Genomic DNA, 27981 nt, shown 5'->3' on the forward strand with positions numbered 1-27981 from the left:
GGTGACGTAACCCTCAGTTCCCCTTTACCTGTGCCAGAGCCTCCTAGACACAAAGGCTGGAGCCCCAAAACCTGTCAGGGGCCTGTCAGGGGCCGGGGCCTCTCAGGGGCCAGCCACAACTGCACTCCGCCTGTCACTGCTGGATGCCCGCTGCGGCCTGACGGAGCCACTCCCTCACCTGTCCACACGCATTTCCCACACAGCACATCATCTTGAATGAAGGCAAGTTGTTTTCTTTCTCGGCCTTGGCGTCCTCCACAGCCGACACCGTTCTTGCAGTCTGTGAAGGGATGATTTCTAAGCTCCGCCTTTGTTCTTCACTCACTCACCCACCGTATACATAGTTGCACATTGATGCATAATAGACATATACTTGCTGCTACGGAAGGCCTCGTATTCCTGTCTCTCTTCCTACCACAGCACTCCTGCCATCCCACAGGTAATGCAATTAGCAGGCTGTGTGGGTCTTATCCCTGATCTGCGCACACTCATCTGATCTGTGTTTATCATTTTTCTAGGGGGTGGTGTTGGACGCTCTCATTTTGCTTCTTTCAAATCCTATGCCGTGGAACTTCCTGCGAGTCATGTGGTTTGGCCTGGGCTTAATATGTTCCTTGAAAGCCACAGAGCAGCCCACGTGTGGATGCACATGACATAATCACCATTTCAGTTGGCGACTGCTCATTGGGCTGTTCTTGCATTGCTATAAAGAAACACCTGAGACTGGGTAATTCAAAATAAACGAGGTTTATTGGTCATGGTGCTGCAGGCTGTACAGGAAGTATGGAGGCATCTGCTTCTGGGGAGGCCTCGGGAAGCTTCCAGTCATGGCAGAAGGTGAAGGGGGAGTAGGGGTCTCACACGGCGAGAGCAGGGACAAGAGCGCGAGGTGGGAGGTACCGCCGCACACTTTTAAACCACCGGATCTCGCGAGAACTCACTCACTATCGTGAGAACAGCACCAAGGGGATGGCGCTGAGCTGTTCATATAAATCCACCCCCAAGATCCAGTCACTTCCCACCAGGCCCCACTTCCAACGACGGGGTGACAGTTCGACAGGAGATTGGTGGGAACACCCCAACTCCTCAACATTGCTTCTACTGTTTGCTATTTGCTCACTCAGCCACTAGCCACAGGTGCTGCTGCAGTAGACGTGTCTGTTCATCGCCTTCACCTACGGTTCAAAGCTAGAAGCTCTGGTTGCACGGCAAGCCCCTCCTTTCCTGTGTGAACACAGATCCCTGCTCTGACCTGCGGCTGGGTAAGACGAGATGTGCTCAGTGAACTGCCTCCCCGACCCCCCACCACAGTTCCACAACTGCTGTCCAACTTCGCACCCTCCAGAGGTACCAGCACCTGCTGTCCAACCTCGCACCCTCCAGAGATACCAGCACCTGCTGTCCAACCTTGCACCCTCCAGAGGTACCGGCACCTGCTGTCCAACCTTGCACCCTCCAGAGGTACCGGCACCTGTGGGGTGTGACACCGCATCCCCATGGGACCCCATGTGGCCCCTTCTGTCAACCCATCGGCCAGAGGCCCATCCACACGTCCCACTGGCCCCTCCAGCTAAATTATCTGGGCCCCTCAAAGGCCAGGCCTTGCATCTCATAACACCAGCCCAACCCAAATGATTCCTTCCCTTCCTGAGACCTCACTCTCTCTTCAGGGGCAAGTTCAAAGCTACCCCTCCCAGACCCCCTCCAAGATGACAGCCAAAACCAAAGCCACCTCTCTCTTCAGGAGCAAGTTCAAAGCCATCCCTCCCAGACACCCAGATGACAGCCAAAACCAAAAACAAAAGCCACCTCTCCAGAGTGTGAGCTCTCCTGGATCTCACCACCCTCCTACTTATTAAAGTGTAGCTCTTTTTCAATTTATATATTTGCTTACATAGAAGTCCAATTCATTACAGACGAATAGGTAGCTTCAAATTCTGCTAGAATAATACCTCCCATCTATGAAGATCTGAGCAGGGGAAGTGCCTGCATGCATCTAAGTCCCATTAATCTCTGCAAAAGAAGGCCTTGGCCTCCACTTTCACAAACCAGGAAACCAAGGCAGAGAGAGGTTAGGGGTCATCTAAAATCAAAGAATTGTCAAGAAACGTGGCCAGCACGCAGTCTCAGGTGTCTGATTCCAAGTGGGTTCGCTACGTCCGCCTCTCCTCCGAGGGCCCCCAGGAGCTCTCCTCCTCACCAAGCCCCTCCCACCATCACTCAGCAGCCCTCACTTTCAAAACCTTAGCAGCCACCACTTTGCTTGTGGCTGTTTCCAGCCAATACGTCCATCTCCTTTCTAAACACATACACGTCTGTGTTTAAAACATGACGCGCCACCTGCAAACACGGTGCCACAGCCTCAGGTAGACGCTGTTCATCCACTCTGTACCTGTGCGGTTCACACGCTCATTAGCTCCAAATGCCTCATTTGCTTCCATTAGCTCCAAAGAAGCAAATCAAAGTGTTTTCCACCAATGCTAGATTCCCTTCCAGGAATGACACCCCCAGGGCTGCCTCCGGGTTCCACACTCTGCCCTCCAGTCCAGCACCCTGGCTGAGTCCACCTGCCAGGCACCATTTGCTCACACGCCTGAAGGCTGGATGGGTGGCTGTGGCCCTGCTTAAAGGATCACCTCTGCATCTCCAAACTGTCTTCCCAGCACACCCTGTGTCTTGGGCCTCCCAGGCCACTGTCCACCCACACAGACCAGCAGCCCCTTCCTTCCTTCCCTGCCTGAACACTGCCTGCCTCATGTCCCTAAAGTCACCAACAAGTCTCTCTGTTCTCCAACTCTCCATGATTCCCCCCATTCAAATCCAAGATCACAGAGAAGAAACAGCTCTCTAAACTGACAGGCAGGCTGCAGTGGTGAGCACCTGTGTCCCAGCTACTCAGGAAGTTGAAGCAGGAAGATCCCTTGAGTCCTGGAGTTGGAGAGTTGGAGACCAGCCTGGGCAACATAGTGAGGCCCAGTCTCAAAGAAAAAAAACTTAATGGACAATACTAAGTGGTGAGGAGAAGAACTCGGATCCCAGGAGCCCATGGAGCTGGGCGGCTTGGGCCCAGATAAGTCCGTGGGTCTCCCTTTCTCCACCTCAATGCCGTGGAGTTTCAAGAATTTAGACAAAATGAGATAATACATGGAAACGACCCCCTTAGCATCTGCATCCCACCTCCACACCCACACACGCACAGGAAACCCACTCCCCTTTCCAGGCAAGGCCCGGGCCCCAGGCTGAACCTGCCCCTGCCAGAGCCCCTGCTGTTTCCCAGGTGCAGCCAAGCCCTGCACCTTCGTCCTCAGGGCTTAAAAATAGCACAGGCAGCTTAGCTGAGCTCAGTTAATAAAATATCCAAGTTAATTTTCGCATTAGGGGAATCTAGAATCTCTGATGCCAAGGCCCATGTGTGGCCACACAGCCCCTCCTTACACTGTCAGACAAACACGGGGAAAGCCACAGCGTGGCCAGTATCCCTCCCTCACATTCACAAAACACTTCTCTTACCTGAGTGAGCCCTAGCCCTGTGAAGACACTGTTGCTACTTTCACTTATTAAACAGACCATCACCTAATTTGATGCCTGTAACAGCCCTATGACCAGCGGCCTCCACCTCCCGTTAGGGAGTCCATCAGGCTGAGAGTGTCAGCTGCCACTTCTAGCAGAGCCGGGCCAGAGCCCTGACCTTCTAGCCCAGGAGCTGGGGCCAGGGAGGCACAGTCCAGGGGACCCTCCAGGCACCCCACTTGTCATTCTCCCTATTCTCACCCGGTGCCACCTCCTCCTGCTTCAGGTGGGATTCTGTTTGTGATCAGGAGAGGGATAGCTGGGGCTGGAGGCCGGCAGCCCCTGGCCCTCACTGCCCCACAGGCCTGCAGGCACCAGCGGTTCAATGTTGGGCCAGACCGGCCGTGGGTCTTCTTCATGGACAAGCTCCAGCCTCACAGGAAGGGAGCAAGAGCCCAGTGGAGCCACAGGCACTGCGCCCAGAGGAGAAAGAAGGGAGCGACCAGAGAGCCACAGGAAGCCCCAGCGGGGAGCACAAGGCAGGCCCGGCCTCCCATGGACGGCATTCCCAGGACGCTGACTGCCTCCGGCTCGACGGTAGGGTCACAGCGGTGCAAGAGCCTTTCCCACCCTGGATCGCAGGGCTGGCTTTTTTTTTTTTTTTTGTAACAGATTGAGAGAAACACCTTATGTATTGCTCTTTATTGAACACATGTATCAAGATAAGGTGCCGCATTTAAAAACAAGCAGTAAGTATTGTGGAAACGGAAGACATCACTGCGAGGGGAGGAGGCACTACACGCCTTGGGGGTGGGGGCCCCAAAACAACGCCGTGGCCGTGGCGGAAGTGCCCTCCCTGTGGGTCCCTGACTCATGGAAAGTCAGAAGCACCGGCTTCCTCAAAGCAGCGATCACATAGGAAGTGTGGCTCAGTCATGCATGATACACAGACTCTACTGTGAAAGGTTAATGACTGTTTCCAAAGACACAGTGTTTAAGATGTTTAAGTGTACAGAAGGACATATCCAAAATGATTCCACAAAACTGAAATGCAGAAAGCCAGATTCTTCAAGACAAAGACTCCAAATTGTTACCATCAAAGCACCTCACTTCTACGTGGTGCTCTCCTCTTATTACCTCACCTGCAAGAGCTGGAAGGACAAAGAAAGAGGAAGGGGAAGGAGGAAGAGATTCTTTCCATTTTTCCCAATTTCAACGTTTGAATGAGGCCACACACCACCACACATTTCAAAGCTATTTAAGAATTTAAATGGCCAATGCCCCTGTACCTTAAAAAAAAGCTCCCAATGCCCCCAAAAATGTGCTGCCTTTTTTTCTTAGTAAGAGTAGTAGCAGAATTGCTTATGGTAGAACTTTAGGGACAATTCTTGTTCTGGGAGTGAGGGGGCAAGGTGTTAACTTAACCCTGAACAACACTGCCTTGTACATTCCCACAGGATATAGTAGACAATAATTGACTGCCTTTTGCAAACGGAAAAATGAGGTTATGAAGGGGAAGACACCGGCCCTGGGTCATGCAGCAAGTCACTGGCAGACTCATGTGCAAATCCAGCATTCCTGGAGACAAGGCTCAGATGTGAATGACGGCGAGGGGCCCTCAAATCAACCACAGGGGCACCGTCTTGTCTGCACCTTCAAGACCAGGGACTCAGGCAGGGCAAGTCAGAGCCAAGGTTGGCCATGAATGTGGATTAAAGAAAGAGCCTGAGGAGCTCAGTGGCCCCCTGGCACCAGCGCCGCTCAGGGTCATCCTCTACTTCGCTTCTACAGATGGGCTTTCCGCTGGAGCCCCGGGGTATCAGGCCAGCAGCACAGTTACATGAGACTAACCCCAAACCAGCGCACCCACAGGTCACCCTCGGGGTCTCCAGCCCAGACTGCATCTCCACTCAAATGCAGGAGGTGCCCTGTCTCCCCAGCTACTTGGGGCACAGATAGCCCTCAGGCAGCCGGCCCCACAGGTGACCTATGGGGGGGAGAGGAAACGGGGACTTCTCACTGCAGCCACATCCAGAGAGTTGGGCAGCTGGCATTTGAACCTCTCTACCGGTCCTCACTGCTGCTGCCCCTGGGAGGGTCAAAGGTTCAGATAATATCCAGGCCCCACGTAGGATTAGCAGCCTTAGCCTCAGCTGAGCCAGGGTTTCACTGGCTTGTTTAAAGTGGAGCACAGAGCCTGACCCAGTGGTGGCATCTCCAAACCTCCTTGTCTCGGAGGGATCCTCCAGGGGTGCCTGACCCCCACGCCTGTCGGAAGTGGGGCCTAGTGCCCGCAGGCTGGTGAAGCTGCCTTCTGGGACACTCAGGGTCTGAGTGTCTGGTCTGAGACTCTGGTCTTCCCTCGCCCTCCTGCTCTACTTCCCATGCCTTCTGTAAAGTCCTGCCGTAGACTGAATCGTAGCCCTTCCTGGAGTACACAGCGACCACGCTGTGCCGGCTGTGGGCCCCCCACCCGCGAGCCGCAAAGCCCCAGGCCACCTCTGCCTGCTGCCTGGAGACCTCGCACTGCCCCACAGGGGCACCCACCTCCAGCCCTCCTGCCGCCGTGACTGAGGAAACCCAGTGCTTCTCACACCTCTCGGACTCGCTCGCTGAACCAAGCAGCCTTGGCTGAAGGAAAGAGCGGCAAACTGACCCCCACGGGCCGCGACCTTTCCCCACCCAGGCAAGGCGACCTCAAACACTTCAGGGAGCGCCAACTCTGGCTCTCTTGTATAAAAGTGACAGCAGATTTAAACTACATTAACAGAAGAAATCCCTCCTCTCTGGACTACTCAAAGCGGAAGTGCCGCCACATCCTAGCTGCAGCGCTTCTGGGCCAAATATCAAGACAGTGTCTCAGCGATGATCCGCAAACCAAAATAAAGCCGACAGGAAACAGCCCGCTGGTTTAGGGGAGCTGGAATGCCTCCGGCAGCATCAAATGTCATCAACAACTGACACTCAGCCCGTTCCCGGAGGCCTCTTCACACGGGAAGAGGCCGGCTGCGAAGTGCGGCTCAGTGGGGGAGAAGGACCGTGGGGACCGCGACACTGCAGGCCCTGGAAGCCTCTCCAGCCTGAACCGCGCTGTGGTCCAGCACACTCATGGCATGAATATGCAACAGTCACTCCAGGAAACGGTCTTGCTCTGGGGGAGGGGGAGGACTTCCACATCACTCTCCCAAGATAAAACAACCAGGGAAAAGCAGATCCCTCCAGATAAACCAGAAGTCCAGAAACAGCCTCCTCTCCGGAAACGCCTCCCGGAGCCCACTTCAGAAGCTGCTGAAGCCCAGAGAAAAACCGCAGCCTCGCAGGCCCTGGCCACCACCAGCTCGCCCGCCACTTCTCAGTGGAAGGGGACTTGGTGCCCATGGGTCCGGGGTCTCCCCGCCCCGCGGGAGCCCTCAGCCAGAACGCCCCACCAGCACACACGCACACATGCACACACACACACGTGTGCACACATGCACACACACGAACGCGCGCGCGCGCACACACACACACACACACACAAATACACACGCGCGCACACATGCATCCACACACAAATACGCACCCACACATGCACCCACAAACGCACGCGCACACACACCCACCCACACATGGACACACACAGGCACACACAAACGCGCGCACACAGGCACAGACGCGCGCGCACGGCAGCAGCAGCGCGCCCGGGCCTCACGCCCCTGGGGAGAGGCGTGAAGGAGCCTCCACATTCCCCGGAAAGGAAGTTTCTGGGCGCAGCGGAGAAAGGGAGATGCCGAGACCCCGACGTCAGTGGATTTGACACCTGAAGTGCAGGCGCCCAGACAGCCTCAGGCGCGCGCACTCCTGCAAACACGCGGGGTACACGCTCGGGCGCACACGCGGGGGCGCACACGCGGACAGACGTCCCTCGGCGCAGGGACCCCACCTCCTCCGCCGCTACCAGGGACCGGGGCCGCTCCGGGCGCAGAGGAGGCGCAGGGAGCCGCGTTCCCCCGGAGCCGACTCGACCCAGTCCGAGCCCCGAGGAGGGGGGGAGCTGGGGAGGGGCCGCGGCGCCGGACCAGCCGTTCTCCGGGGAGCGCGCCGCGCCTGGAAGGCGTCTCCGCCGGGGTCCCCAGCAAGGATCTGGGGAGGAGAGGCGGGCGCGGGAGAGGACAGGGTCGGGCCGGGGGGTCGGACGCGTCGCTGCCGGCGGACACTCACCGATCTTGATCTTCACGCTCTGGAAGACCCGGAGCCCCTCGTCCTCCGCCACCATGCTGCGCGTCCGCGCCCGCCGGGCCTCGCCCCGAAGCGCGCGCCGAGCCCGGGCAGCTCGGGCCGAGCAGGAGGAGCGGCGGCGCCGGAGCCCCGAGCGCGGCCGAGGGTCCGCCCGCCTGCAAGACCGCCAGTTGGCCGAGGGCGAGTGCGCGGACCGGGAGGCTCCGCCCGCGGCCCGGCCCCTGCTCCCAACTGGCCCGGGCCCTGCAGTGGCGGGGTTGGCAGGGACGGCGCTGGCGGGCGGCAGAGACCCGAGGGGCGCAGGTTTCGGCTTCCCCCGAGGCCTCGGCCCCCGCCCCCGCCCCCGCCCCCGCCCCGCGGATTGGCCGCTGAGCGGAAGGGACCTCCGCGGGCTGCCTGGCGGAAGAGACGAAGGGAGGTCGCCGGCTCGGCCCGGGCCCGCTGAGCGGGGCTGAGCGAGGCTGAGCGATTCACTCGCGTACGAACTTTGCAAAGAGAAGTTCACGTACAACGATCTGGCAGGGAGGAATCCCGCGCCCAGCTCCAGCTCCTGAGATGCGATCCGAAGACACCTGCTGCAGACGCACGCGGGGGGCGGGGACACATGCACGCACACACAGCCCCCCACCCCAGACCCCCGGCATGGGCAGGTCCCCCAGTCCTCCTGCAGACCCCGGCATGGGCAGGTCCCCACCCCAGTCCCCCTTCAGACCCTGGCATGAGCAGGTCCCCCCGCAGTTCCCCTGCAGACCCCGGCATGGGCAGGTCTCCCCACCCAGTCCCCCTGTAGACCCCGGCATGGGCAGGTCTCCCCATCCAGTTCCCCTGCAGACCCCGGCATGGGCAGGTCCCCCCACCCAGTCCCCCTGTAGACCCCGGCATGGGCAGGTCTCCCCATCCAGTTCCCCTGTAGACCCCGGCATGGGCAGGTCCCCCCACCCAGTCCCCCTGCAGACCCCGGCATGGGCAGGTCTCCCCACCCCAGTCCCCCTGCACACCCCAGCATGGGCAGGTACCATCCTCGCCTCCCTTTCTTCTGTCTCGAATTCGCCTCCTCCCTGACCTCCTCTCTGAGGAGTATGTTTGTGTGTGTGTTCATGTAGGTGTGTGTATGAACTGAGACTCTACACTCCCTCCTCTATGTTGCAAAACTTCATTGCACCCAGCGCCACACACACACCCTACACATATATACACACATACATACACCACACATATACTACATATACATATACATACACATAGACACCACACACACACTACACACATGTACACACATACATATACACACACATACACACACTCTACATACATACACCACACATACACACACCACATATACATATATACACATTCACACTTATATACACACAACACAGACACCACACACATATACTACCCATACGCATGCACAGACATACACACTAAACATACATGCACACACCTACGTGAACATACACAAACACACACACACTGCATAGAGAGGAACAGGAGCTTCATGAAGATAGAGGCCTATTTTTTTCCACTGCTTATCTTCACCTCCTAAAAAGCAGTTCCATGCGTTGAAAGAATGAATGGCCTTTCTTCCCCTGACTGCTGGGAGCCTGCAACCACAGGGGCCTCTCTTGTCCTCAGCCCTTGCATGCCTGGTGCTTACCGGGGCCGAACAGGAGGTTAAGGTGGCACCCCTGGCTCTTCCAACCCAGAGCCTCTGTGCCTAGCGCTGGCCCTGGGTGGCGTCTGCAGTGGGTGCTGTGGACGCCATCCACACCCCTGCTTTATAACGGAGACTGTACTCCCGTTTGGGGCCACTGGAAGCAAGCCGGCTCCTGTGTTTCTCCGAGGACCAGCGGAGTCCTGTGTGGTAGCCCAGCCACAAAGCTGCTTCTCTGCCATCCCTCCGCCCTCACAGGCCTGCTGATAAACTCAACGCAGATCTCGTTTGGTGTTTGTTTCTAGGGGACAGCTGGGGTCAGGAGTGAATCTCCAGGCTGCAGCAGTGGCAGCCGGGACGGGAGCCCCTTGGAAGGAAACGCACTGGCAGTGGCAGGATCTTGGGTGCTGGAGAGTTTGGGAAAGTCTCAGATACATGGACTATGGAATCAGGTGGCTCGTGTTGAGGGCAAGATAATGAAAAGATCACCACCTGAAACAAGGGTGGCACATTAACGGGCCTCCTCAGTGCCACATAAGACACTCATCTCCTGTGACCAGAGGAAAACCAAAAAACTGGATCAGGGCCAGGACTTAACCGCGTAGAAGACAGAGCTCCAGAGAAGGCCAGGTGCTCGGTCATGGAAGGTGCTGTTCCAGGGCTGGGTGCTCGGCCACGGAATGTGCTGTTCCAGGGCTGGGTGCTCGGCCACGGAATGTGCTGTTCCAGGGCAGGTGCTCGGCCATGAAATGTGCTCTTCCAGGGCAGGTGCTCGGCCTCAGAAGGTGCTGTTCTAGGTCTGGGTGCTCGGCCTCGGAAGGTGCTGTTCCAAGCTCTGGACCCTGACCGGGAAGAAGAGAGGCCCTGAGGCTTGCAATGGGGCCAGCTGAATGAATGCACTCAAAAATCTTGAATCCCAGATTCCTCTAAATCTTCTGGGCCTGAAGAGGTGTCACATTTCTCTCTGTTAAGGACAAATGCTGTTTCTGTGCTTGAAGACACTGCAGAGACCTCTGCAAGGCGACATGCCTGCCACCCACCTCCAGCTCAGCTCCTCCAGGTCAGCATCATTAAGCTGGAGAAGTGCTGAGGCTAAAAACTGAGGAAGAGACAGTTGGCCAAGGAGCTTCAGGACCCAAATGCATGTACCAGCATGAGCCAGGGGTAAATGCAGAACTAGAGCCAAAGAACATTGGATTCAGGGGAGGCAGAATGTAGAGTTAGATATTAGAATTCATTGACATGGGCGCATTCAATCATGATACAGGGTTTAGCACCTGGGAGGTGCTCTGTGCTGCTAGGATGGCCTTTTCAACTTGTAAAATAAAGCAATGTCCCACATTAAGCAGCTGTCTGTCAGGATTGGAAAAGGCACTCCTGGGGTCCAGGCTCCCTGCACCGGCTGGTGGCCCAGGCCCAGACATCAGCAGGGCTGGAGCAGGGCTTCTCTGGTGCTCCTGCCGGTGGCTGAGGTGCACAGTCACCCTCTCCTCCTGGCAAATGGGCACTCCTCTCCCAGTCATGAAGGAGAAAACACGCATCTCCCTGACTCACTCCTTAACCCAGCCACAAACTTCACTGGGTTAGCCTCAGTCCATTTCACTCCTACATCTTGAAACTGTGGTCCTCTTTACGATACCACAAGAACTTGGGGGGTGGACAGTCCCAGAGAAAAAGTTTGTGCTGCACAAATGGATGCTGGGCACAACCAGAGTGCCCCACAGATGGTCGACTCAGACCCCACGTGCATCTCTCCCCAGTCGGTCCCTAAAACCCACTCTCAGTGCTTATCCAGGCACATCGGAGCAAGGTATCTGTATGTGCGGCCTCCGGCCCTCTGAGAAGCACAGGGGCTAAGCATACATCCAGGGCTCCCTCAACAAAACACAGCGCCACAGAGCTGCCCAAGCACCGGCCTTCTCACATTTGTGTTCTAAATGATGCATTTGGTCATTCGTTTTCTAAATTAGAAAGTTGTCCCTTAGAGCTGTGATAATAAGAGCCAGGAAACAAAATATTGAGAGATGAAAGGAACAGACGATGACCCAATAGAAAATCTCTATAATTTATTCTTTTAATGACCTTGGTGTTACACTTTGCTGTCTTTGATATACTCTTCTGTTCACGTATCAATCCATTGACAAGTGGACATTCATTCATTTCCAAAACAGCATTATTAGATCATATCTGAACAATCTACTTTCAAAGGATTTGAAGCCACATAAATGACCAGTACACAACAGAATAATTTTTGGAGGGTTCAAAGTAAGAACTGAAGGAAGAATGGTGGAATCAGGTATCTGAATCTGAAAGAGCCCATCCTGCCAGGTGCATCCCAAGGGGCTCATTGGGCCTGAATTCCAAATGGAGGCACGCGACCCTTTGCTGACTAGCAGTCACATGCCAGCTCTGCGTTCCTGGAAGTGTTGGAACTTTCATAGCTGTCTATTCATGCTGCCGGAATCAACCGAGGCCAGAAAAATCCCAATTTGCCCTCTGGACCAAACCAATAGACTGCTACCAGGCTCTACCAAACAGAACGAAGCAAGTCTGCCTCCCTTACCTGCATAAAGCCCAGAATGAGATCCTGGGCAGGGATTCCCTTGTGGAAGACAATCCCACCTTTCGTCTCTGGAACACACTTTTGTTTTGTTCCAAAGGCAGCATCTCCCAGTTTGCAAACTGCTTGCTGGAATAACGTCTCTTTCCCTTTTTTTTTTTTTTTTTTTCTTTTTTTGAGACGGAGTTTCGCTCTTGTTGCCCAGGCTGGAGTGCAATGGCGCAATCTCGGCACTTACCGCAACCTCCGCCTCCCAGATTCAAGCAGTTCTCCTGCCTCAGCCTCCCAAGTAGCTGGGATTACAGGCATGCACCACCACGCCCGGCTAATTTTGTATTTTTAGTAGAGACAGGGTTTCTCCATGTTGAGGATGGTCTCGAACTCCTGACTTCAGGTGATCCACCCGCCTCAGCCTCCCAAAGTGCTGGGGTTACAGGTGTGAGCCACCGTGCCCAGCCCGTCTATTTCCTTTTAAAAGAAACTTTTTTTAGTGGACTTGTTGACACATCTAAGGTGAGAACAGCTGAACATAAAGCTCCACACTGAGCTTCCTGATAGCCAAGTTGAAAAGGGAAATATGGAAATATGAATCTTACACAAGTCACATTATCTAATAAAAGGAAGCATGTCAGACTTTCAAGAAAGACAGTACTTTAGCCCATAAGGCAATACAAGAAATTTTTTAGGGAATTCTTTTCAAAAGGAATATTGGACAAGTTAGGGGAGGATGTTTTAAATCTCAAATGACACTCACTACAGGGCCTAGAACATGGTAAATGCTCAATGAATATTTGTTGAATGAATGTAGTAAAAATATAACATTAAATCATAACTCTCGCATAAAATTTATGTAGGCACTTAGAAGTCAAAGAAAATAGCTTTCTAGTGACCTGATGAGCTGCAGGAGAACACATTTGGAGAATCTAGAGAGATGAATAAATAGCCACCGAAGAGTGTTTCTCAAATATTAGTTGAGCCACACAACTGAGAGAAGCAGACAGGTCCACACCAAGGTTCCTGTGGATGCCGAGGCCTGGTGGTCTGTGTTGTTGATGGACAGGAGACCCAATGCTCTGCTGGGCTTATCAACTACAGTCGGAGGCCCAGGTGGGCCTTACTACGGAGCATCATGGTCTCGTTCTCATCTTCTCGAAACACAGAGAGAGAGGAAAGAAGCAGCCTAGACCCCCGAGTCACGAAGCGGACAGCACGGTGGCGGTGGGTGTAGACACGGTGGCCGTGGGTGTAGACACAGTAGCAGCACTGCACGGTGGCAGTGGGTGTACACATGGTGGCAGTGGATGTAGACACGGTGGCAGTGGGTGTAGACACGGTGGAGGTGGGTGTAGACACGGTGGCGGTGGGTGTAGACACGGTGGCAGCACCGCACAGTGGAGGTGGGTGTAGACATGGTGGCAGTGGGTGTAGACACAGTGGAGGTGGGTGTAGACACGGTGGCATTGGGTGTAGACACGGTGGTGGTGGGTGTAGACACGGTGGCAGCACCACACGGTGGAGGTGGGTGTAGACACGGTGGCATTGGGTGTAGACACGGTGGCGGTGGGTGTAGACACGGTGGCAGCACCGCACGGTGGAGGTGGGTGTAGACACGGTAGCAGCACCGCACGGTGGAGGTGGGTGTAGACACGGTGGAGGTGGGTGTAGACACGGTGGAGGTGGGTGTAGACACGGTGGTGGCACCGCACGGAACACTCAAAGCCCACTTTCTGGCTGTGATGGCCGAGGAGAGCTGCCCTCCCCTCCGAGTGGCCCGTCCTAGGTACCCTTGAGCCTCACAAGCTCAGTTGCCAACCTCCCGGCTTCAGGGAGGGGTGGAGCAGCAGGCGGGGCAGGAAATTCACCACCAGGTTGTGCAGGGCAGGGCGGGAGAGCAGAGGGAGACGCTCACGCCCCCCCGCAGAAGCCGTGGGCGCTGATGAATGCCAGTCAGCCCACAAATCCCTGGCACCTTGACTGAGACAACGACCGCGGCTGCTTTCATTACACTTAGGAGTTGTGAGCTACCGCGTCAATTACTTTTATTTCTTCAACTAGCTTCCTGTGAAGCTAACTCACCTCCCCAGATTGTCTCCCAGTTTCTTCGTCTGTAAAATGGGGCTGGCAGCAGTGCCCGCCCGCAGGCCTGTGCTGGGACCGAGCTGCGTGTGCTGTGTGTCCTGTGTCTGGCAGATAAGAAACAGTCGGCTAGAGGTAGCTTTTCTCGTGGTTATTTTTCCCGAGAGCACTGGCAGGCATTTTTCCTCTCTGCCATCCTCCCGGCACTGCACACTGTGTCGGGCCCCTGGTGGATTTGCAGATCTAACCCTTGTACGGACATAAACCACACCAGGAACACAGAAGAGAAGCCGAAGTGTGGGTGCCGCCCCCAGGGAGCCCCCGCAGTCTGCCCAGGCTCAGCCTCCCACCCACAAGGAAGGCTGTGGATTAGGAGAGTGAGGAAAATGCCCTTCAAAATACGTGATGCATAAAAAACACAAATGTTCACTGCAGATTCATTTGTAATAGCAGAAAACTGGAGGCAACTTTCAAGCTGTCCTTCAGCAGGTAAAGGGTGAACTGCATGAAAAGCAGCAAGCAAGCGGGTGCACAGTGTTGCAGGTGAGCCTCAGGGGAACTGGGCCGAGTGAAGGGAGACAATCTCAAGCTGACAAAGTCACAGAAACGGAAAGCAGATCAGCGGGTGTCAGCGGTCAGGGGTCAGGGGCCAGGGAGGGGGTGGGAGGTGGCTGTGGCTGGAAAAGGAGCAGGAGAGATGCTCGTGGGATGGAAATGTCCGGCATCTGCACAGGGATCTGCACACAGGGCACAACTGCCCAGCTCTAGACACACTCACACACACACTCCCTCACACACACACGGGACACAACTGCCCAGCTCGTCCCTCACACACACATGTGCACACACTCCCTCTCACACACATGCACACACACTCACATGGGACACAACTGCCCACAACTAAACACACTCACAAGTGCACACTCCATCACACACACACACGTGCACACACACACTCCCTCACACATGTAAGCACACACGCACACATGCTCACACACTCCCTCATTCACACACACACACTCCCTCACATGCACACACCCTCCATTCACACACACAAGCACACACAACCCTCCCTCACTCACACATGCAAGCACACTCATGTGCACATGCTCACACACATCCTCACTCACACACACACTTCCTCACACACACCCACCCACATGCACTCACACACATGCACACACACTCCCCTCACTCATGCACACATACACACACTTCCTCACACACTCACACATAAGCATACTCATACATGCTCACAACCCTCCCCTCCCTCATACACTCACACCCACATGCACACCCTCGTACATACACATATGCTCACACAGTCCCTCTCACACACACTCCCGGTCCCTCACACACACAAGCACACACACATGCACACACTCATGCACTCCCTCCTTCACACACATTCACGCTCCTCGCACACACTCATACTCACACCCACATGCACACATGCACACAGACACACTGATACACACACACAGACACCCACATGCACACAGACACACACACAAGCATACCCATATGCATACATACAGACACACTGATACACTCACATGCACACCCACATGCACACACACTGATACACACACACATGCATACCAACATGCACACATACACGTAGACACACTGATACTCTCACACACTCACACGCACCCCCACATACAGACACACACACACCCACATATACACAGACGCACTGACAGACTCACATGCACACCCATACACATACACTGACACACACATACCCATACTGACACACATGCTCACACCCAGTGTATGTGCAGCTGGTGCCATCCCCCCTCAGGCACTGGATCCCATCGGTGACCACTCCTTGCTTTGCAAGATGCTGCTGTGGGGGGAACTGGGCAAAGGGAACAGGCACTCCCTGCATTATTCCTTACGACTGTGTGTGAATCTGCAATTATCTCAAGAGAACCGTTTAAAGCAAGAGGACTATGTGGGAGTGGACACCAGCTCCCTGGCCCTGTCCTGCTCTTGCCGCAGCCCCCACCTGCCCGAGGCCTCTGCTGTGGGAACTGGAACCTCCCTCACAGGAAGGGCGTGACCTCATGTTTACCAGCCCTGCCCTGAGCGCAGAGCCCTTCGTGGAAATTGGTGCCTTGTTGTCATGAGAGGAAGGTCGAGGCTGGGAGAAACCTCAGGTTCTTGTGGGCATGGCGCTGCCTCGCGGTTTGATTGCAGGAGGACTTACGGCGGCTCCGAGATGGGTGGCTTGGCCTGGAACAGGAGGAGCCAGGGCGAGGGCAGCTGCTGGGCGCCATGACCCTGGCTCCTACTGCAGGCTTTCCTCTGGGCCCCCTGTTCCAGAACCTTCTCCCTCTCAGGCCACCTGTGTCTGTGCCCCTCAGGAAGCAAGCAGGCTTTCTGCAGACCAGGCTCTCTCCACCCTCCAGGAGGCGTGGCTGTCAGAGGAGCCGGCTGGCGCCCCACTGCTCTCCAAGCCAACCAGCACCAGGTGTGAAAGGAGTCAAATGTGTCCCAACGTATAAACGATGTTTATCCTGACTAGACAGGCAGCATCTTGATGTTTTACATTCTGTTTTAGCTTCCTAGACTAACCTCGTGTACTCAGCTTCTAAATGAGTGTCAGGCCCCTCAAGTAGATGCCGTGAGCAGCTGCTGTGTGCACGTGTGTGTGCTTGTATGTGTGTGTGTGTGTGAGGACGTGTGTGAGCATGTGCGCATGTGCTGAAGGTGCCAGCTCAGGACGACCAAGCATTACGTGTTCAGGAATTTTGCAAGCTGGTTGTTAAACAGAGCCATTACTAAAAATTCAATTCGATGGGCTTATCGAGTTTATAAAATTACACGAACCCATGCTCTGGGGTCGCTGACATCTGTTCTATGGTGGAAATACAGTCACGCACCACATAACAATGTTTTGATATGGTGGAAATACAGTCACGCACCATATAACAATGTTTTGGTCAAGCAGGGTGGTCTCATAGGATTGTAGCGCCATATTCTTACTGTCCTCTCCCGGGTTAGTTGTGTTTGGACACACATACACCACTGTGTTGCAGTCGCCTGTGGTATTTGGTACAGGAGCCTGCACACAGGAGGCCCGGCCATCCAGGCATGTGTAAGTCACCATGAGGCCCGCACAGCAAAATCACCCAGCCATGTATTTCTCAGAGTGCATCCCTGTCGCGAAGCCATGGTGAGTGTGAACGCAGGGAGTGCTGCCTGCACCTCCTCCCACCTAGGAGTGTCTCACGCCCTCCCCCAACCCCGTTTTTTCCTGAGTCATTTGTTAAACCTTGGCCCCGCTTGTGACTGGCAGTTTGAAATGCCCTGTTCAAGTCAGCTCCCCTCCCTGGCGCACACCACCTTCCTGTTTCCTGTGAAGAGGGCTGAAGGGAGGCTGTGGGGGCTCAACGTGTGACCAGTAGGTACTCAGCTGGGAGCGGTGCACACTCCAACTCAGGGTCCAGAGCTGTCATCCCACAAGGTCCTGCCTCTCGACTCATGCCTACCTCCGAGGTAAGGACCATCTGCCCACAGCCTGGGCTTTAAGGCGCTGCAGCTGGAAACTGTCAGCCCACCTGGAATGGTCCCCTGAGATGTGGCTCTGTGAAGGGCTGGGGCAGGTTCTGGCTCCGGGCACGTGGACTCGCCCACCCAGGTCCAGGACCCAGGCACAGAGGCTGGGCTGATTCCTGGGGGTCTCTCTGTGCCCTCCCTGAGCAGCCCCTGGGGGATTTGCAGGGTGTGGGGTCTTTGTGGGGCCTTGTCCTTCAGAGCTTCCTATTTGCCCCTTTCAAATTGATTGAAGAAACCTTGGGGGGTCAGGAGAGAGCCGAGAATCAGGACTGAGTGAGAACAGCGAGCTGCCCTCCAAGGCCACCTCTGACTGGGGAGGCTCCCGCGTGGCTTTGCAGTCACTGGGCTGATGAGGCCTTCCGCCCTTACAACACAGGTTCAACTACAATACCTCAAACTCAACCCCAACAGCTATGAAAGCAGCATCGGGGAATTGGAACGAAATCACTCCCGATCCCACCTCTGCTACATCCGAGCCGTGTCTGTTCCTGCGTTCATTTCCTGCAATTTTACTCCCCAGCATTCGTGTTTTCATGTGGTTCTAACTAAGGCCCCAGAGGCTACAGCCCCACACCGTCCTTGCAGAAGCTGTAGCTCATCTCCTTCGCTATTTTAATTGAATGGGCACCAAGCGTTTGCCCTGGACCACCTGTGAAAGGCACCGAGGGAGAAGCCATGGGCTCAGGACCCCCCGGCCAGGGCTCGCCTTAGGACCCTTTACATATTTGAAGGGAGGCCAGGAAAGTGCGACCACAGTTTCACTCTCTTATCACTCTGCCTGCATTTTTCAGGCTTCAATAAAAGCACATGCAATTAGAGGGGCTCTGTTCTTCCTGGAGAAAGAACACTGCAAATTACAGGGTATCTCTAATGAGCCATGGACCGGAAGACAGCATCACTGACCCCTCATCATCTCAGACTCCCCTCTTGCCTCTCCCACCATGACTGGCTGGATGACCAAGTAGGGGCCTGAGTGTTCAGCTACAAAGACAAGCAGCTCCATGCAGCCTCCAGAGAGGAAGAGAGGCAGGTGGCTAGAGAGCCCCATGTGACAGATGGGCTGGTCCGGGCAGGAGGAAGGAGGGCAGGGGCTGGAGAGCCCCTGAGGACCAATGGGGCTTCTTGGCTTAAATGCCATGGGTGGGAGCTGGGGCAGCAGGGGTTCATGAGGCACTCACCTGGATTATCTGTCATTGTTGTAGCTCATACAGTCCAAGGGCCTCAGACTATAAATGTGTGGTGGTGAATTAACTACCTGTTGTGACGTTATCCTGGTCCTGTGAAGATTTACAAGGAGCCGTGTCACTCCTCTGCCAAAACCCTGGACTGTCCTCCTGTCCCCCTTGGCACAAATCACAAAGCCCCATCGTGCACACAGGAGCCCGGGTGCTCAGGCCTTACCCAGCAGCTCCAGGCCTCCTGGCTCCAACCCTCTGCCTTCTTGCTTTCCCTTCAGCAGGACAGATCTCTCCCTTCCCGGGGCCTTTGCACATTCCCTCTGTAGGAATGCTCTGTCCTGCTCTCTGCAGGAATTCCCTCTGCAGGAATGCTCTGTCCCCAGCGATCTGTGTTGCTTCTCCCTGTGGACACCTGAGAGGGAGATTTCCTCGACTACACAATGTCGAATAACTGGCCCTTACCTGCATCTGCCCTGCTTTATTTTTCTGGGTAACACGCAGGTAACACGCCTCACCACCTGGCCTGCTCACTGATGTGACCGCTCATCGACCCTCCCAGACTCAATGGGGTGAAGATATCTCATTCCTAATTGCATCTCACTTAGCAGTGATAAACAGAAGAGGAATCCACATTCAGACAGTCGATGCTTCCAGTGTTTCCTCCAATACTCGAGAATCTGCTCCACAGGTGAACGGACTTCTCCAACTGCTGATAGAAATGGTAGTACTCGTGGTGGTGGGAACCCACACCCACCCTCAGACACCAACTCGCAGCATCTCCGCAGGCCCAACAGCCCCCGCTCCAGTGGCGCAGAGACCCCCGAAGGCCGGCACCTGGATGTTCCCCTTGAGCTATTCACTTAAGAAAAAACAGTCCATTCTCCACCGGGCACTCTTCTCATTCATTCTGAGAATTGAAAATCAGGCTTTTTATTTGTTTGTTTTGTTTTTAACCTCAAACAGCGTTGTTTCTAAACTATGGGGAGTGAATCCAAATCTGAAGACAGAATGGACTGAACTTCAGGGATGCCTGGGCTGCTGGCTCTCAGCTCACCCGTGCCCACCTACCCCGTGCCCACCCGCTTTACTTACCATCCTTGAAAGTCTTCTCAGTCTCAGCCATGGCCCATGGCAGCCCAGGCAGCCCTTGCCTTCTGCTCCCTGCGAGGGAGCCCCTGGAGGGCGGCAGTGGAAGAGACGCTCTGAAGCCTCAGAACAGCTCCAGAGACCAGCAGGCAGCCCTTCCATTGCTGTGTGCTGGCCTGACATCCGCCCGCGTGAACCCCCTCGCACACACACGTACACGCACACACATGTACACGCACACACATGTACACGCACACACACAGATTACCCACATGCCCATTCAAACCGCAACTTAATAACAAGGAACTGAAAAAAAAAAGGCTATTAGACCCAAATGAGAATCATAAGGTGGATCCCAATGAGAATTGTCTGCAGCATCGCAGTCACCGCTGTGTCTGAGACAGGATTTTCCATTTCAGCAGCAGATCTAAACCTGATGCCCAGGACCTGTTTTAAGCAGTGAATCAAAGATCACAGAAGTTAAAGTTTGGCAAGTTTTCGATGTCAAGGAGATGGAAAGCCTAAAATCAGTTTCTGAACCACTAAATTAGAGAGAACAGCCTTGCTCATGAATTTTCCAGAATTCCACAAACAATTAAGAAGACCCAGGGTAGGAAACACATACGATTTGTTTTCTTTGATGGTTAAGTTGGTTTAAGGCACAGAGTGAGAACACAGGTAAAAAGAAGCAACTGTTCAAGCCCCAAGGAGAATCCAGAACCGACCCAGCCCCCATGGAGAATCCAGGATCCATCCAGCCCCCAAGGAGAATCCAGAACCGACCCAGCCTCCAAGGAGAACCTAGAACCGATTCAGCGCCCCCAGAGATCCCAGAACCGACCCAGCCCCCATGGAGAATCCAGGATCCATCCAGCCCCCAAGGAGAATCCAGAACCGACCCAGCCTCCAAGGAGAACCCAGAACCGACTCAGCACCCCCAGGGATCCCAGAACCGACCCAGCCCCCAAGGAGATCCCACAACCGACTCAGCCTCCAAGGAGAACCCAGAACCGACTCAGTGCCCCCAGAGACCCCAGAACCGACCCAGCCCCATGGAGAATCCCCCTCTCCAAGAAACACCCAAGAATGATCAATAAATACTTCATAAAAAAAAAAAATTTCTGGAATTCACATTTTAAAAATAAAAAACCAAACAGGTGAATTTAACTTTTATTTAACTCAATATATCTAAAATACCAAATATCATTTCAATATATAATAAATATTAAATTACTAGACTATTTTACAGTTTTTGGTCTTATGGCTTTGACATGTGGTGTGTAATTTAAGCTTATAGCACATCTCAATTTGGACTATCGCATTTCAAGGCTCGGTAGTCACCTGTCATTAATGGCTACTGTAATGGGCATTAAAAGTCTAAGAACTTGTCTTCTGTAGTTTTCCTACATAGGGAGATAATTTCTGGGCAGTCTGTTGTCAGTATATGGCCCTTTGAAAATGATGCCTAGTTGTTATTGAAACAGAATAAATTGGCCATTGGGCATTTGGTACAAAAAAAAAAAAAAAAAAAGAGCTTACTCTATACAGGCATTGGGGGCTAAGCAGTGAAAAAAATCTAAGCACCTACACTCAAGGAGTTTATAGTCAAAGTGACTGAAATACAAATAAACTAGCAGTTCTAACAGTGAGAAAAGCTTAGGGTTCTGGGAGTGGGGGAGTGATGAAAAAATGCTTATCATATGATAGGTGCACAATCAATACTTAAATGAATTTATGTATTGCAAAAATGATGAATAAATAGAATCAACAACATAACAGACGCCTTCCTCCAACACAATAAAAATAAAACAAAAAACAAACACAAAAGAAAACAAAACAAAAAACGGTCAAAACAGTCAGGAGGTTTCTTGAGTCTCCTGATATCATCAGCTCGATGAAATGGTACAGGTCTCAGGTGACACTGGACGGGAGGTGTTTGTGGTCTCAGAAAATCATCAACTGGAGAAGGTGGAACAGGTACCAGAAGACACTCGGGAGGTGTCTTCAGGCTCAGAGAATCATCAACTGCAGAAGGTGGAAGGGGTGCGAAAAAACACTCGGGAGGTTCCTTGGGTCTCCTAAAATCATCAGCTCGAGGAAATGCTACAGGTCCCAGGCGACGCTCAATGGGAGGTGCCTGTGGTGTGAGAAAATCATCAACTGGAGAAGGTGGAAGGGGTACCAGAAGACACTCGGGAGGTGTCTGCAGCCTCAGAGAATCATCAACTGGAGAAGGTGGAAGGGGTGCAAAAAAACAGTCAGGAGGTTTCTTGAGTCTCCTAATATCAGCTCGATGAAATGGTACAGGTCTCAGGTGACACTGTAGTTGAGGTGTTTTTGGTGTGAGAAAATCATCAACTGCAGAAGGTGGAAGAGGTACCACAAGACACTTGGGAGGTTTCTTCAGGCTCAGAGAATCATCAACTGGAGAAGGTGGAAGGGGTGCAGAAAAACAGTCAGGAGGTTTCTTGAGTCTCCTGATATCATCAGCTCGAGGAAATGCTACAGGTCCCAGGCGACAACGCTTGATGGGAGGTTCCTGTGATGTGAGAAAATCGTCAACTGGAGAAGGTGGAAGGGGTAAGAAAAAACAGTCGGGAGGTTCCTTGGGTCTCCTAAAATCATCAGCTTGAGGAAATGCTACAGGTCCCAGGTGACGACGCTTGATGGGAGGTGCTGGTGGTGTGAGAAAATCATCAACTGGAGAAGGTGGAAGGGGTACCAGAAGACACTCGTGAGGTGGCTTCAGGCTCAGAGAATCATCAACTGGAGAAGGAAGGGGTGCGAAAAAACAGTCAGGAGGTTTCTTGAGTCTCCTGATATCATCAGCTCGAGGAAATGCTACAGGTCCCAGGCGACAACGCTTGATGGGAGGTTCCTCTGATGTGAGAAAATCGTCAACTGGAGAAGGTGGAAGGGGTAAGAAAAAACAGTCGGGAGGTTCCTTGGGTCTCCTAAAATCCTCAGCTCGAGGAAATGCTACAGGTCCCAGGTGATGACGCTTGATGGGAGGTGCTGGTGGTGTGAGAAAATCATCAACTGGAGAAGGTGGAAGGGGTACCAGAAGACACTCGGGAGGTGTCTTCAGGCTCAGAGAATCATCAACTGGAGAAGGTGCAAGGGGTGCAAAAAAAAAGTCAGGAGGTTTCTTGAGTCTCCTGATATCATCACCTCGAGGAAATGCTACAGGTCCCAGGCGACAACGCTTGATGGGAGGTTCCTCTGATGTGAGAAAATCATCAACTGGAGAAGGTGGAAGGGGTAAGAAAAGACAGTCGGGAGGTTCCTTGGGTCTCCTAAAATCCTCAGCTTGAGGAAATGCTACAGGTCCCAGGTGATGACGCTCGATGGGAGGTGCCTGTGGCGTGAGAAAATCATCAACTGGAGAAGGTGGAAGGGGTACCAGAAGACACTCGGGAGGTGTCTGCAGCCTCAGAGAATCATCAACTGGAGAAGGTGGAAGGGGTGTGAAAAAACAGTCAGGAGGTTTCTTGAGTCTCCTAATATCATCAGCTCGATGAAACGGTACAGGTCTCAGGTGACACTGTAGTTGAGGTGTTTTTGGTGTGAGAAAATCATCAACTGCAGAAGGTGGAAGAGGTACCACAAGACACTCGGGAGGTGTCTTCAGGCTCAGAGAATCATCAACTGGAGAAGGTGGAAGGGGTGTGAAAAAACAGTCAGGAGGTTTCTTGAGTCTCCTGATATCAGCTTGATGAAATGGTACAGGTCTCAGGTGACACTGGACGGGAGGTGTTTGTGGTCTCAGAAAATCATCAACTGGAGAAGGTGGAAGGGGTACCAGAAGACACTCGGGAGGTGTCTTGAGGCTCAGAGAATCATCAACTGGAAAAGGGGAAATTGGTATGAAAAGACCCTCGGGAGGTGTCTTGAGTCTCGGAAAATCATCAGCTCGAGGAAGTGGTTCAGGTCCCAGGGCACACTCGTCTTGAGGTGTCTCTCTTCTCAGAAAATCATCAGTTGTTGAATGTGGTTGAGGTCCTAGTAGACACTGTAGTCGAGAAAGAGTCAGCAGTCTCAGACACCCTTTAACTGATGGATGTGGTTGACCTCTCAGATCACACTGAGGTGGAGGAGTTGGCTTGTGGCCCATCCTTTTTCTTAAAGTTTCAGCCATGAGGTAGGGCCAGTAGGGCAACCCTGAGGAATGATGGTGCTCCACTGCCGCCATCCTGACCTGTAGGGCCGAAGGAGGAAATGTTTTCACACATATTCATTTGATGGACAAAATTACCGCCACCAACACAGGCTGCACCTTCTGTTGCTGGTGATAGATTTTTGCACCTTTCCCTCCTCCAGGTTTCAAAATAGCAGTATCAGTGTCATAATATCACCCTTCCACTGAGTACTGCCCACAGCTGGGGAGTAAAGAAAAGTCACTGGGACACACTGTTGTCTCCACATGCCACTGTGTCTGTTTGCAAATGGAGGCAGGCTGGGGTCCTGCCCCAGGGAAGACAGAGTCATAACAGGGTAATAAAGAAGCATGTTTGAGACACAGGAGTGTCTATGTCTATCCTCTTTCCTCCCTCACAGCCAGCACCAGAGCATGTTTCTTGCACCAGGTCAACAGAGAGTAAGAGAGGCATGAAAAGCCCATTGTCCACACATGTTGCAGCTTCTTTTTGGAGAATGTTTTCCAGGCCTTTTATGTTCTGTCTCTGATTCTCAGAACTCTGCAAGGTCAGTGTGACCACCCTGCTCCAAATCGAAGAAAACAGAGGTTTCCAGAGGAAGGAGAAATTGTGCCCAGGGTCACACAGCTTGCAAGAGGCAGAGTGGAAGTTGATTCCAGCTCTGCCTGCGGGACCCTCTCATTTCCCCTCTGTTTCCCTTCTGGACAAAGGATCTTCTTCACTCTGGAGGTGCCACCCATGAGAACAAAGAGCTCTGGAGAGATGTGGATTCCTGAAGAGCTTCAGGGGAACTGGGAGAGGGATTTCTGACAGAACAATCTTATCTCAAGAAGTCAGTTAGACATGGCTGTAATATTTCTTTTCACTCCCAGGTAATACCAAATTGTAAGTGCACTACGACATAAAGAATACCCCATGGAAAAATGAGGTGGGAATTCTAAAGAAAGCAAGTTTTAAAACTGTGTTTCACTTCAAGTGTACAAGTCCCATCATGTGTAATCATAGGACTCGGCAGCTTTTGAAGGTACAGAGGCCACACAAGAATCAGCTTAGCTGAGCATCATTTAAGGCCTTCATTTGGAATTGTCCCTGTAGGTAATAAGTTACATTCACTCTTCACTAATTTACAGTCAGGGCCTATTTGCTATTACAAATATGGAACCTCTGACACTTAGAATATTAGATCAGGGGCCCCACTGGGTGGGTATGAAGGTGTTTTTGCACAACACGGTTACCAACAGGGATGGGACTGTGATGAACTATGGAATTGGCCTTGTCAAAGAGCATTCAAAATTGCACAAAGCACAAAATAATGTTAGATTAATGCGTTTTCACTATTTTCACTTCTCGGAATACAGCAGATATTTCAAACGTTAATCACCTACATTATAGCAGAATGCAAACAAAATCACAGCAAAAGAAAATCCCACATATTTCAGAAATGAGACCCCACAACATCTTGGGTAAGGTGGATCAGTCAGAGTTCACCGCGCCATGAGACCTACAGTACTGGAGGTCAGTGGTGCCTCCTCGTGTTATTTCTGGAAACAGAACAGTAAAAGCCCTTCAGCCCTCGGTCCCTGAGCTTTTATGGATTCTGGAGGTGCCACCAACGATGATCAGCTGGGAATGGAGAAGCCTGAAAGCTCATGGAGAAGATTTTGCTTCTCAAGAAGTCGAGACAGAAAAGGCACCACAGAACCCACAGAGCAGAGGCCAGGCCAGGAGAGGGCATTGTCGGAAAAGACCAAAGCGTCCTGATATAGGAAGAGTGAAAACGTCCCCAGCATTTACCTTTGTCTTCTCTGTGTTTTCAGCTGGGACGCCGCTGCTGTTCCTCATGGGAACCCAATGAGGTCCTGAATCTGCTAAGGGCCAGAGAAGGGAATGGGGCTAAATCTGGCTTGCATGTTCTGTGCAGAATAAGAAACCCTCCACACCCTCCGCTGCCATCTCACTCTCTGCCACACAGGTCCCTTACCAGAGGCACAGGGTTTATTGACGACATGCCTCAGAGGACTCTGGAGCCCTCTGGACCCTCATCCTTGAGGAAGATACCACAGAGCCCTGGTCCAGGGGTATTCTTAACTCTCAACAGGCTGTGAACAGGTCGGGCTCTAACCAGCTGGAAATGAGCTCTAAATCAGTACATATCAGAGGAAATCACTCATCATGTGAGCACAGACTCAAAATTAAAATAGGAACAGCCATGGTTGGAAGAATATCAATAAACCCTGGACAGGAACAGCACTGCTCCTCTTCTTCAAGCCATAGGGACATTTAAAATTCTGTGGATTCATAGTTAATCTAACTTTCATACCTGGCTAGGTATTATCAATACTTATGAACAGAAATGGACATAAAGAGATGAACAGTCATGAGAAAAGGTAAGAGCTACAGAAATTAACTGGAAAGTATTGGGGTTACACTTCAAATGTTAGAGGAGTAGGATTACATAGAAATTTAACTTACTAATGGAGTTATATAGTTGACAATAGACAACTTAAAAAGAATGAAGGAAGTTCCAAAAAGTGTAAATAAATGCTTCTTTTCTTAAAGGAGATCTCAAGCTACAATACTGATCCATGAAGACACGGCCAGAAAATCTGTGCTCTCATCAGCACATGTGGCTCCCATTCTAAAGTGCTATTGTTGTTTTCTCAAGTGAAAGAAAAATAAATCCTTCACACTGAGTCAAGGTGGAAAGGCGAGCTGGCCCACCTGCCTTCTAGGCTCATCTCCTCAGTTAAAAGTAACCAAGACATTAGGGTGGGGCAACGTCCACAGTCAGTGGAGCGGCCTGAGCTCCACCATTCACAGGGGACTAGCCAAGAGCCATTCAGCTCGAGCACCTGAGAAAAATAGGGTCCTGCCACCCAGCGAGACAACTGTTCTCTTTATAAGTGCTTGGAATTGTTTCCAGGAAACATAACAATCACCCCACCCGAGCCCTCATCCCCAAAAGGAGAAGCAAGGTGTGTGGATTGTGCAGCATCAATTAAGCGGCTGCCTTCACAGCAAGCTCCTACCCCTCCAGAAAGGGTTCTCTAGGCCCGGTCGTCCCTGGACTGGCTCCTGACTCATGTGTCTCTCTGGCACTCTCTGCTTTTGCCTCATTTCACACCTAGAAGACATAGAAAGAATTGACTTGAAGAATTAAAACACCAAGTTCTTTACTAGATGCTCAAAGCTTTATCTCAAAACAAAAACATCCTTTAAAATGTCCATCACAATGACCTACCTGTGCCACTTGTAGGCAGCCTTCCTCTCTGCCATCCACCTTTGCAAGCCTTGAGCACAGAGGTGTGGGGAGAAAAATACATCCATGTCCTGACCTGGCAGACTATGTCCAAAAGCAAGGAAAACAAACAAACTTCCTGAGTTGGCAAGAGGCCTTCTTGCAGAAGGGGCGATCTGAAAAAGCCAACACATGAGAAATTGAATGTTGAGAGAGTCTAAGGGCCATGGCATCATCTGCATCAGCACTGAACTATCCTGCAACTGCGGGGAGGAAGCTCCTTACTTTGCATCTGTAGTAGTCCTCTGCCCGCCGCTGCAACTCTTGCGTGCATTGAAACGGTTTCCTATGGATTACAATCACTTTCATCAGCTAAAGCACCACTTTCAGGATGACTTTAAATAATCTGCCATGTTTCTGTTATCCTCACAACTGTACCCTTACACAATCTATCTATACCTAGAAAACGTATTTCAGATGGCTGTAAGAGTACAGTCTGAGCCGGTCGCGGTGGCTGACGCCTGTAATCCCAGCACTCTGGGAGGCTGAGGCGGGTGGATCACAAGGTCAGGAGATTGAGAACATCGTGGCTAATACGGTGAAACCCCATCTCTACTAAAAATACAAAGAACTAGCCGGGCGTGTAATCCCAGCTACTCGGGAGGCTGAGGCAGGGGAATCACTTGAACCTGGGAGGCGGAGGTTACAGTGAGCCAAGATCACGTCATTGCACTCCA

At 52.6% G+C, this 27981-nt stretch overlaps 2 protein-coding genes across 5 annotated transcripts in view; both read right to left on the reverse strand.

Annotated features, from left to right (window-relative positions):
• The window catches only part of LOC129047449 (ras GTPase-activating protein 3-like), a 106692-nt gene extending 98626 nt beyond the window's left edge, over positions 1–8066 (reverse strand). The window contains 1 exon segment of the mRNA XM_054534798.2: positions 7711–8066. Coding sequence (XP_054390773.1) covers positions 7711–7765 — 55 coding nt within the window. The 5' untranslated portion in view covers positions 7766–8066.
• Positions 8067–21003: 12937 nt separating this feature from the next.
• LOC103889532 (ubiquitin carboxyl-terminal hydrolase 31-like) overlaps positions 21004–27981 on the reverse strand; it is a 58387-nt gene continuing 51409 nt past the window's right edge. For 3 of the 4 annotated variants that reach the window (XM_063717628.1, XM_054534776.2, XM_054534777.2), the window contains 5 exons: positions 27530–27590; positions 27248–27420; positions 27036–27130; positions 25801–25874; positions 21004–24047 (listed from right to left, as the gene is read on the reverse strand). In XM_063717628.1, the coding sequence (XP_063573698.1) occupies positions 21582–24047; positions 25801–25874; positions 27036–27130; positions 27248–27420; positions 27530–27590 (2869 nt within the window). In that variant the 3' untranslated portion in view covers positions 21004–21581. The remainder of the gene's footprint in view (positions 24048–25800; positions 25875–27035; positions 27131–27247; positions 27421–27529; positions 27591–27981) is intronic. The other variant, XM_063717629.1, reaches the window with a different exon arrangement.

Source organism: Pongo abelii, chromosome 18 (genome assembly GCF_028885655.2).
Source record: "Pongo abelii isolate AG06213 chromosome 18, NHGRI_mPonAbe1-v2.0_pri, whole genome shotgun sequence".
NCBI lineage: Eukaryota > Metazoa > Chordata > Mammalia > Primates > Hominidae > Pongo > Pongo abelii.